Genomic DNA, 12,169 nt, shown 5'->3' on the forward strand with positions numbered 1-12,169 from the left:
AGGGACCAGTGGAAGGCTCTTGTGAACACGGTAATGAACCTTCGGGTTCCGTAAAATGCTGGGAAATTCTTGAGTAGCTGCAGATTTGGCTTCTCCCCAAGAAGGGCTCGGCTCCATAAGTAAGCAAGCATAAATAAGGGCGAAGATGAAAGGGAAATATTCAAGTAGATCTGGTATGGTGATAGTTACTGGTTTCATCTGGCTCCATCTGTCTCTTGATAGGGTCTAATGGCGACCAATGTGAATATTAGTGTCTTAATATGCACTGAGTACCGTGCAGACAGCTCGTTTCAGCACCTGAACATGTATCTGCCCGATGTTCGGCGCAGAGAAGTGTCGGCAGATCGGTCCGCGTCATAGTTCATCTATGTACGTGATGTCATACAACGTCACCTTAAAGCGTGTGAAAGTTGCGCCCCTCTCATATTAACGATGGCGTCATTAAGGCTGGTCAGCTGCTTCAGACATTCCAGCAAGCCGTTTCCTGCTTGCACGTAACCATGTTATAACTGGGTATTGCAAAATTGAATGAAGTTCATGGGTACATGAGGCATGGAGGTTTAGCTCCACGCATTCTTAAACCCTGCACTAGATGGAAATCAGAAATCACGTCCGTGTCCCAGCCGGTTTTCACGGGGAAAATCCCCCTTCCTCGCCCACCAATTTTAAAATTGTGGAACCTTTCGAACTTGCTCTTGGCTGGCTGCATGCTTCTTGCTTGCTATTTGCGTTGTTACACTTTTACCCTGTAGATGGAGGCAGTACTTTGCCCCGAAGCGTCCGTGAACCTGTGGCGCCGCACACCAAAATAATTCTGTTAAATCTTGTATGCAATTCCGATCAGAAAGTGAAATACGAAAAGCAGAAGAAAAAGAGATATGTAATCGATTATAATTATCGTTTGTTACTAGCGACTCGTGACATTTTGATATCGATTGTGATCTCGACGGAGTAGAGCGAGTAGAGTTATTTCGTTGCCTTCAGTGCTGTTATTTTAACAAATTGTGTTCCAATCGAAAATGTCTTAATATGGACAGATTACTGTGTCACGTTATTGGCAGGTATTCAAGAGTGCACCTCGATGTGGATGCAAGTTTTCTTCAAAGAGCTGTTCGGTGTTTCAGTAATGTAAGCATAGTCTTGGATTATATTTACGCGAATGGGCAACAAAAGTCTCGTTTACAGTAACTTTATTTACCCAGCACGGCCCTTGTTGAGCACATACAGACGAGTGTAGATTAATTTCTATCGTATTTGTTACATTGTTTTACGTTTCAGAACCAGCACTTGAAGTTCCGAATCCTAAGTAATGTTCGCAACGCTTGATCCGAATTCTGACCTTTTAGGTTAGGCCCTGTATTCAGATTACTTTGGCTTTGTGGTAGATTTGGGCAAGTCTTCTGTGACATTTAGCAGCCCTACACGCCAAGAACATATTTCAAGAATTGTAGTAACAAAAGCAAATTCAAAGACATTCCAGATGTTTTGGTAAGCTGTGTGCAAGGATGGCCATGTAGTTGGGAAGTTGTGTGGAGGAGACAACATTAGTTCATTTCGGTTCACACAGTTTAATTCAGTTGCCTTGTCATTAATTTCACTATACACTATATAGGGACTATAAGTACAGGCTAAGTTAATATGTGTATACTTTGTTTTCACAACTGAATATCCAATCATGGGAATATAAATATAACGGTTGGTGTGCTGGAAATAACACTGCTAACATTTACCTTAGGTTAAGTTGGTTTGGAGTGATCCTTTTTTTTTTTTTTTTTATTTATGGATTTATTTGATCTGTCTGTTGATAGATGAAAATAACCAGTTGAAGTGAGTGTAAACCCATTAGCTGCTTTTTGTAGGGTTTAAGCCCTGAGAATTTATATGAGTTTTTTGCCCCCATGGGTGAGCATAAGCTGGTAAAGCTTTCAGTCTTGAATGAAGTTGAGTATACATTTTCACTTGCAGAAAAATCAAGTATAATAAAATGCAATACATTTCAAGGCAGGTGTGTCACTGATTAGTGAATATTTCTGTGTTCAGGTGCCCCTTCCAGTACCAGAACATGTGTCACCTTCACAGGTGACAGCTGAAAACCAGTATGAGTGTATTGCTGCCGTTGTGACCCCACTGTGGCAGACTCCATATAAGGAGCAGCTAGCAATAAAGTTGCAGTGGAGTCAGAGTGTAATGTGGAATGTTGTAAAGAAAATATGTAAGCAGAGGAAGAGCTGGAATGTAAAGAAATTTTCATATAGATTGCATCGTGTGAAGCCTTCGGTAAGTGGGTTGTACCATATTTTGTGTTCCAAGCTGAATAAAAAGAGGCTAACTGATCTATTGATCAGAATTTACCATGACTTGTTCAGCTCAGTAAGAAATTTCCTCTTGTTATAAAGCCTCAAGTTTCATCATTAGGTCATCACAAAAGACCATCAGCTGAATACAGTTCATATCTAACAACCTGCTTCTTTTAGATTAGTTTATGTTCATTCTATGTCTACAGCTCTTCCCATGAAAATTTTGATACAGAATGTTCCTTCTCACTCTCCTGAGTTGCCTTTATCCAAGAGATTTCCCCTCCAAAATTCTGTTTGCATTCCTTGTAGTTTAATTACTACAGTACTTTTTATCTCCCATATTGTCAGATACCTTTTACTGGTGTGCTAATTTTTCCTTATTCCAGATAGAAAGAATGATATTTGATGTTGTCATGGCAATGAATACAACTTCAAAGGTCTGAGATCATGTAGATTCATAGGTACGTACAAATATGATGGAGGGATTATTATATAGGACTGAATATTGAATAATAAATTGGAATGGACGTGGGAGGAAGAAATCATGGACTTTCAAGATACTCTCCCAGGATTTGCATGGAGGAACTGTGGAAAACTGCAGAAACACTCCAAAATGTAAAGCAGAAGAGCTACCCACTTAACTGTGGTGTTCGGCCCTGTCCTCTGTTATTAACGTGTTTGTACTTTATTCCACAAGGCTGTTGGTACCTGAGGCTATGTCAGAAAGGATGTAAAAGAAATCTGCTGCCACTGTTGTGAGGTACTGTACTGGTATTTGCCTGCAGACACTGAGGAAGACTATAGAAGCTTCAGTCACGATAGTTGGTGTTCTGGCCAGTATTTTTAATTGTGCCCCTGCAAAACATGGGGCACATGGTAGCATGGTTGGTTGAGGCACTATGCTACAAGCCAGAAGGTCGCAGGTTCCTATGAGGTCATTGGATTTTTCAGTTGACCTAATCCTTCTAGTCGCACTATGGCCGTAGGGTTAAACCAGCCTCTAAGAGAAATGAGTACCAGGAATCTTCCTGGGGGTAAAGGGCAGCCGGTGCATAAGGCAGACAACTTCACTGCCATCTGTGAGCTGATTGTCTAGAAAATGTGGGAGCCTCAATGTTGCAAAACCCCATGGGCCTCCACAGCCTGTTATAGGGATAGCTTTACCCTTTACCTTATGTGCAAAATGCAACTCAGAATTGTTGCTTCTGGAGTCACTTGCTCAGTGCATAGCTACTTGTATTATTTAACTCAGAATTACATATTTCACAGTGGATTTCAGTTGTCTGTCCTGTCTTATTCCAGCCTGTTACAGAAGGCTATCGCAATAAGGATGATTTTAACATTCAGACTGGGGTTGATGGAAATCCCAAGACCATGGGATTCTTTGTGGGGAGTCCTGCCGATGGTCCTGTGGTCTGCGTGAGAGGAACTCATCTCGTCAACATACGACAGAGCCATAAGGAAGTAGCACAGGTAGACTGCTCCCTGCAGTGTCTTGTTGAGTTAATTAGTATAGTTGTAAAGTTGCCCCCTCCTTAATTAACACTGCGGACTGGTGGCATATTTTTATGCCCACCGCTTTTAAACGTGGCGGACCGGTGGCATATTTTTATGACTTTAGGACACGATAGATTGTAACACATTATACCTTTCTCTGGCGCCACCCAAATAAAATGACTACTGCTTAATAGTATTCCGGAATGTTTGCTTAGTAGGCAGTAACTTGATCTCGCTGTTTGGGTACCCCTTCCAAAGGAAAATTATCTTTGACCCTTCAAGCTCTTATGTACCAGGCAAGAAGTTAGTTGCGCAATGAGTCAAGGACAGAAGCGGACGAAAACCAAGCAATATCTGACGTGCTATCTGACGTGAGCTATTTGACATTCCTTCTGAGATGTATAGTGATAGTGATTTGACAGTGGCAGTGGCAGAGGACAACAAACAATTTTGGCTACAAACAATATAAGTGAAAGTAGCTCCGACGAAAGTGCAGGTAGAAGGGGAATGTTTCCAGAAATATCACACTCTCAAGCACTTCTAGAAGCATTGGTAAGTGTTCTCCAAAAATTTTAGTTCATAAAATTAATTAGGATATTTTATATTAATTTTTAAAGTGAACATTGCACAAGTTAGGGTAGTGGGTTAAAAAATGCCAGTCCCCAGGGTGACTTAAATATTTAAATTGCCGGTCCACAAAGTGTTAAGCACCACACCATCAAGAAATAGATAGGCAGTCCTATGTGTTCTTAACTGTGACCTTAGATGGGGTGATCAGTCAGGATCCCAGTTACCTAGTAGATAGAACCTTGAAGTACTTAAGTGACAGTTTTGCCGTCAAGTGTAACATTCCCAATCGCAGGCATATGAAGACTACATCCGGTTATCTCCGCTGCCTCCGTGCTGTCATTTTGGAGATGGTGGCCATTGGCGCAATCTGGTAGTGCGTTCCAATGAAGCAGGTCAACTTATGGCTGTTGTTACGTTCCATCCACAAGATTTGGAGCAGGAGAGACTGGAAGAAGAAGGAGCCAAGCTTCGAGAGTACTTTCTTCATGGGCCAGGAGCACGGTGTAATCTGACCTCTCTGTATTTTCAGCCATGGTATGACACAGTGTTCTCCTTTTACTTTGTAGTAGCAGCCCAGATGCCATGATGGATCCAGAAAGTTAATGACGGGGTCAGTTGGTCTTGTGGCTAGTTGGGGAGTCTGAGACTCTTCATTTGAAATGATCCAGCAATTTAATGAATAAATTTTCGTTGGATTCATCAGGCCAAGGACAGGGACTGGCAAAAGACTCTTATAAACATGATAATGAACCTTTAGGTTCCATGAGAGGCAGGGAGTTTTCTTGAGTAGCTGAATAATTATCAGCTTTTCATGAGGACTTTGTTCATTGTACTTCCCTGGATAAGCAGTGAAATTAATATGTATTATTATTATTTTTTTATTATTGCTGTTGGGGTGGGACTAACTCCCTTGTATAGACAGTGTCACATAACTTCGAACAAGGCCCTGCATTGATAGTCAAATCCCGCGCATAGCTTGTGGTGGGAGGAGTTTCTTAATACTCGTTCTTCCAATGGACGCCTGTCACTTCTCACCTTCGAAGTTACGTGACACTTGCTATACTGCGTCCACTTCTAGCCTATTGTACCAGCCCCAGATGATAGGTGAGGGTGATTGTGGAGCAGTTGGTGGAATGAAGATTGGCAGGGGAAACCGAAGTACTCTGAGAAAACCTGCCCCATTGCCACTTTGTCCACCACAAATCCCACTTGANTTGCTTAGCGGTATCTATAATGCTTCCCCCATCTATCAGAGGCCTTAGAGACTATTGTTGGGCGGGAAACGTCCTGGAATTTGGCTCAGTGATCCCCTTTGGGGATATGAGGTTCTTTTACGTGTCGTAAAGTTATGACACGGGACACACAGCTTAAAGTCCTTCCCGGAGGACTTGTTCCCTGAATTTTTCCACCCTTAAAAATTCGACGACCTCCGCCGGGTTTTTGAACCCGCGTACCACGAGTCATGAGGTGGGAACGTTACCTCTAGACTATGGAGGCCGCCAACCGCTTGAGCTATGGCACATCCTAAATTAATATGTAACTAATTTGTGAATTGGAATTCATAAGTGATATGTACATTTATAAATGTATTTTAGTTGAATGCTGTTGGTAAGAACATGAATATGGTTTGTGAGAAACTCTAATACCATTTCTACACATTACAAATAGAAACCAAACGAAGAAAGCCAGTTCAAGTTTCAAAGTACATATTCAGACGCAAAATAAAACACCCTTCTGTTCATATTTCTTCCTCTTTAAAAAGGAATTTGGAATGTTGGAAGCACAAGTCATGTCTCTAAACAAAGCCCCCTGGATCATTTCTCCCTAGTTAATCAGGGTATACTATATATCTCTGTAAAATTCATTCCTTAAAAATGAGTTTTAAAAGCATGTACCTGATTTGTTACAGTCCTGTATTTGAAAGGTGAATTTTGTGGATAGTGATTGGATTGTCCAAGTTTTGTTGTGATTGTGGTGGTGAATGTTATGGTTCCATGTTCATGCTGTGAAATCTCATGGTCATATGGATCACACTCATGCTTCATATGTTGGAGTTCAAATCTTGGTTTGGGGACCTACTGTTCTAACTGATGTTTTTCCTGGATTTCCTCAGCTCCACAAGGCAAATGATGGGAAAGTACCTAAAATCAGGTCATGACCAATTCCTACTGCATACATAGGAATTCAGTGTTCATCATCATCCAGTACTGTATAATGATGACTTTGTTGAATAAAACATAATTTGTAAATAAACATGAATATTTCTGTCTTCTGGGATGTGACACTGTGTAGTCTGATAGTTATTTACCAACATTTTAGACTAATCTGCTACCACCACCTGTGGAGTACACTGAAGATGGAAGCTGCAAGTTCCTCTAAAACACTAGTATCTGTTTGTCAAGTTACAGGGTGTCACATCCTGGAAGACATTGAATGTATGAATGAATGTATAAGGGGGGGGGGGCTTCTTGGCCCTTGCACCGCAACCACAGTGATCTGTTGTGCCTTGGAAGACATTGATATTCATAGTCACCACCGTGAGACACACAGACATATTGGTGGGAGCACATAAATTAAATGATATGGTTTCATTGAATTGTTGTACAGTCGACATACGCGGTGCACAGCAGATCAGGCACCGTACACACTCCTCTTTGGGGACCCACACTTAACAGAGACGTTGGAAGACTTCAAGTTCCGGGTGTCACCTGACTCATTTTTCCAAGTGAACACTGCTGCGGCAGCTGTCCTGTATAACACAGTGTTCTCATTGGCTCACCTCACACCTATGACAACTCTGCTTGATGTGTGCTGTGGCACAGGTGGGTTGTTGTTTTAGTTTGTCTCTGCCCTGTTTCTGAACCGCATCTACTTTACGGGCCTATCCTCCAGTTGGGGATGAAGTGGCCCATAGATATGGTGCATAGGTGCTCACCAAATAAGCAGTTGCAGGTCTGGCTTTCCATCTTGGGGTTGGACAATGACTGATGGCTAATCACCATTGGAATTGGACGGATTCTTTGGAAGAACCTGGCCAACAGAAAATGTGTGTGAAATTTGGATCATGGAATATAGGGAGTCTGTAGGGCAGGCTCACTGAACTCCTCTCACCAGATAGCATTAGGATGATCGCAACAAGGATGAGATGGAGAAAGCATGTAGCATGTGTGGGAGTGGAAAGTAATGCATACAAATTTTGGTAGGAAAACCTGAAGAAAAGAGACCATTTTGAAGATCTAGGTATAGATTAGAATTGAATTTTAAAGAAATAGGATCTGAGAGTATGGACAGAATTCTTCTGCTTCGTGACGGGCCAGTGTTGTGCCCTCGTAAGTGCTGTAACGAACCTTCGGGTTCCGTAAGATGCTGGGAATTTCTTTACCAGCTGAGCAACTGTTAGGTTCTCAAGAAGGATTCTGCTGCGTGAACTTGTATGGAAACAAGAAAATATATAGGGTTTTACTGTGAAATGTCATGGAAACACACTTATATGTGAAGTTCTTTTATATGATGAAGTAAATGCCTCTTACAGTACTTTTTTAACAGACTTTTGTACTATTTTGAAAGAGCTTTTCCTTTAAAGACAGTTTATAAGAAAAACTGTAATGAGATCAGATGGATTACCCAGGGGATAAAGGTTTCAAGTCAGAAAATGAGACTTTTAAACGCTTTAAAGAAAAATACAAATTTTTCAAATAATGTATTAGAATACATTAATAGATATCAGAAAATCTATAGAAGGGTTATAAGAGAAGCTAAAAGAAAAGAAAATGATAGGTTTATGTTAAGTTCACATAGCAAAACAAAGGCAATTTGGCAAATAATAAATAAAGAAACTGGAAGTTCTTGGCAGGGCGACTATATAACTAGTTTAAAGAATGGAAGTGAGGAAACATCTAATCCACAAAAAATGGCAGACATGTTGAATTCCTTTTTTATTGAAAGTGTTGAAGATCTTTTAGTGAATAATATAAACCATTCTCCAGTACAAACCTCACAACAGAGAATTCAATATCAAATGAACACAATGTTTTGGCTCCCTATTACTGAAATTGAAATAGAGAGGGTAATAAAAGAATCTAAGAGGTAAACCATTTGCAGGCTTTGATGAAATTCCAGAATTTCTAGCCAAGAGATATTCACATTACATGAAAAAACCTTTAATACATATTTTCATTGCCTCTTTAAAATCGGGGGTGTTTCCGGATAAGATGAAAATAGCTAAATTAAGACCACTGTATAAAATTGGGGAAAGACAGGAAGTTTGTAATTACAGGCCAATATCAGTTTTGCCAGTTTTCTCCAAAATGCTAGAAAAATTGGTGTAGAACAGGTTGATATCCGTTGTAACAAAATATACCATATTAACAGAAGTGCAAAAAGGATTTAGGAAAAACAAATCAACAGAAACAGCTTCCCAGACCTTCATTGAGAGTATACAGGAGGCGATGGATAGACGGTTACACGTTATAGGAATATTTTTTGACTTGACAAAGGCATATGTGATAGACCACAATGTATTACTAGATAAATTAAATTACTATGGGATCAGAGGGGCTACTAATTTATGGTTGAAATCTTATTTATCTCACCGAGTACAATTTGTTGAAATAAATCACCTGAATAAATATATCATCCAAAATACATATATATCACCCTTTAGAGAAACAATACGTGGGGTACCACAGGGGTCAATTCTGGGACCACTACTGTTCCTTCTGTATATAAATGATCTCCCGCTAAATGTACAAGGTGGAGAAATGGTATTGTTTGCAGACGATATTAATGTGCTTGTTATTGATAAAGATAAAGATGCAGCTCAACAGAAAATAAATAAGATCATGAAACAGCTTGAAACAGGGTTTCAGGTAAATAACCTTTTAATAAATATAAAAAAGCAGCTACTATGTCATTCCATCTTAGTAAAAATAGGTCTGTAGTTAGACCACAGATACTCTATAATAACTTGGAAATTGCTTACTCATCGGAACAGATTTTTGGGTATAGATATTATTGAAAACCTTAAATGGAATACCCACATCCAGTCATTATGTTCAAGACTTAGTAAAACATCCTATATAAATAAATCACTAGGAGGAGTTTTGAGTCCAAATATGTTAAGAAGGATTTCTTTTGGAAAGTTTCAATCGTTATTGAGATATGGAATAATATTTTGGGGGGGTGAAGGTGATAGTATAAAGGTATTTAAAATGCAGAAGAGGGTGTTGCAAATAATTAGTGGACTTGGTAAAGAAGAGTCATGAAGGCAAATTATTAAAGATAATGGCATCATCACGGTCACATCTTTGTATATCTTAGAGGTGTTATGTTACACAAAAAAGCACAAAGCAGATTTGATCCAAAATATAAATATTCATAGTTATAATGCAAGAATAAACAAGGATTTTCATGTTCAATTCTGCAGAACTACAGTATTTAAAAATGTGTGGTAAATTTGGGGATAGAATTGTATAGTAAGGTGCCAAACAAAATAAAAAACTCGGTGGGTTTTTCGGCTTTTAAGAAAGACTTAAAATCATTTTTATTGAAACATTCTTTTTATACGATAAATGAATTTGTTAGTTTTAATAAAAAAGTGGATGGTGCAAGTACTTATGTTTGGATGTCATAGCCATTCATGAGCTGTGTATAGTAGTTTTATATTTTTTGGAATGTTGTATTTATATATTGCTTATGATTGTAACAAATGTTGGTAGTATGCTTGTAACTTTGTAGATTTATTTTGTTAACTCTTATTAGTAAATGACATGTCCAAGTGTTACTATGTAGCAAAACGGATGAAGTACAATACAATATAATACGATATTAAAATGAACATTAACCATATAACCCATGTGTTTATTATGTGTCAGGCCAGCTCCTATTGCTGGCTTTTGTACACTTCTTCCATTTATATAGTACAGCCAGCATAGTACATTCATGATTGCAAAAGCATCTTCATTTCTTCCATTGATACCATTCCTGCATGTTCAGTGAGATCTCTTTATGACACTCATAGACATCATTGTTTATAGGTTGCATAATTAATACCAAACTTCACAGAATCTATAACATATTTACAGTTGCAATTTATGGTGATGTTAGCACACTTCAAAGAAATTTTAGTCAGAATGTAGAATGTCTTAGCAGTGGAAATGGGTTGAACTGACTCAGAACGGGGCCCAGGTAATATTAGATTGGTACAGAACGCTTAGATGTTTCTTGTACTACCCCAGGTACTATGAGTATCCTGGCATCTCGTCGTGTGCGAGGTGCAGTTGGTGTGGATTCTGTTAGCAGTGCGGTCACAGATGCCAGAAACAATGCCCTTGCTAATGAAGCACTCAATGTGGAGTTCATAGCAGGTCTTGCTGAAAAGGTAAGTCACAAAATTTTTCATAAGGAATTGCATGTTATATAAAGTGTGATCAAACTTGTGGTCTGTTTTGGATTTGTAGTTCTTGTGGTGGTGATTGCGAAGAGTGCGGTCTTCTGGGTTTTGTAGTTCAGAGGAAGTGCAATGCTTCAGAGGTATATTTTGTCTCCATCATCAGAGTCGGAGAGTAAGCCAAGCGAGAAATCAGCAGAAGCAGGTGGCAAGCTGATCCATGGCTGAGGAAGATGGAGGTGATATTTTATTTGAAAATGTTGGGCTGCCTCTGAACTACACTCATTGCAGCCCACGGTCAGCTGGATATATGATGGGATACCCAAAAGAAACGAAACTAATTTTTTTGTGGGCAGAGCTTTTGTAGTACCGCGTTTTGCCGCTATGAGCGCATAGAGCTAACATTCCTGAGTTGATAAGCCGACTACCGTTGCTTCAGAAGGTAAGGACTAGTTTCGGCAGAGTTTATAGTAACAATTGTTTTGTGTGATCGTCGTTTTTGCAATGGCTGATTTTCGTGAACAGCGTGCGGCTGTGAAATTCTGCTTTTTGCTCAGGAAAAGTGGAACAGAAACTCTTGGAATGTTAAAAACGGCGTACAAGGACGATGCTATGGGGAAAACTCAAGTGTTTGAGTGGTTTTCCCGTTTCAAAAATTGTGAAATGTCAATTGATGACAAACTTCGTTCTAGTCGTCCTTCCACGGCCCGAACACATGAATATGTTGAAAAAATTCGTGAAATCATCAAGGAAGGTCGATGATGGACCATTGAAGAAATTGTGGAGCTGTCGGGAGTGACTTGGAGCTCAGTTCAGCGAATTTTGACAGGAGATTTGGGAGTGAAAAGGGTGGCTGCGAAATTCGTGGCACGACTGCTGACTGCTGAACAAAAACAAGGTCGCGTGGAAGCATGCTGTGCTTTGAAAGAAGAGTCCCGAAATGATCAAAACTTTTTTTTGTTTCCTCAAATGAAAAGAGACATGAAAGGAAAGCGTTTTGCTGATGTTGCTGAGGTGAAGGAAAAAACGATGGAGGCGCTGTCAGGCATCTCAAAATATGAATTTAGACAATGTTTTGAAAAATGGAATAAAAGACTAGACAAGTGTATTAGTGTAAGTGGAGGAGAGTACTTTGAAGGGGATTGAAGGTTTGTGGTTAAAATTTGAATAAATAAGTTTAAAAAAAAATAAGTTCGGTTTCTTTTGGGTACCCCCTCGTACACAGCTCATGGCCCATATAACCAATTTTTTGTTTTTGATTTGTATGTAGCTCGTCATGTTCACAACATGTTGTACTCGTATCTGTACAATACTAAACTTGTGTTGTATTTTGGAGCCTCTCCTCCTCTCATGTTCACTCTAGTAATGTGAAGATTGAAATATACAGATGTATCATTTTATCTGTTTCATATATGTA

The 12,169-nt window shown here is 39.5% G+C and overlaps 1 protein-coding gene across 2 annotated transcripts in view; it reads left to right on the forward strand.

The window, feature by feature from the left end:
* LOC111871607 (tRNA (uracil(54)-C(5))-methyltransferase homolog) overlaps positions 1-12,169 on the forward strand; it is a 52,280-nt gene that overhangs the window by 38,470 nt on the left and 1,641 nt on the right. Inside the window, exons 1-6 of one of the 2 annotated variants that reach the window (XM_023864827.2) lie at positions 942-1,128; positions 2,041-2,277; positions 3,600-3,770; positions 4,657-4,898; positions 6,972-7,186; positions 10,601-10,743. In XM_023864827.2, the coding sequence (XP_023720595.1) occupies positions 1,030-1,128; positions 2,041-2,277; positions 3,600-3,770; positions 4,657-4,898; positions 6,972-7,186; positions 10,601-10,743 (1,107 nt within the window). In that variant the 5' untranslated portion in view covers positions 942-1,029. Of the gene's footprint in view, positions 1-941; positions 1,129-2,040; positions 2,278-3,599; positions 3,771-4,656; positions 4,899-6,971; positions 7,187-10,600; positions 10,744-12,169 lie in introns of those variants that run through there. The other variant, XM_023864828.2, reaches the window with a different exon arrangement.

The sequence above is a fragment of the Cryptotermes secundus genome, unplaced genomic scaffold, assembly GCF_002891405.2.
Source record: "Cryptotermes secundus unplaced genomic scaffold, Csec_1.0 scaffold1876, whole genome shotgun sequence".
NCBI lineage: Eukaryota > Metazoa > Arthropoda > Insecta > Blattodea > Kalotermitidae > Cryptotermes > Cryptotermes secundus.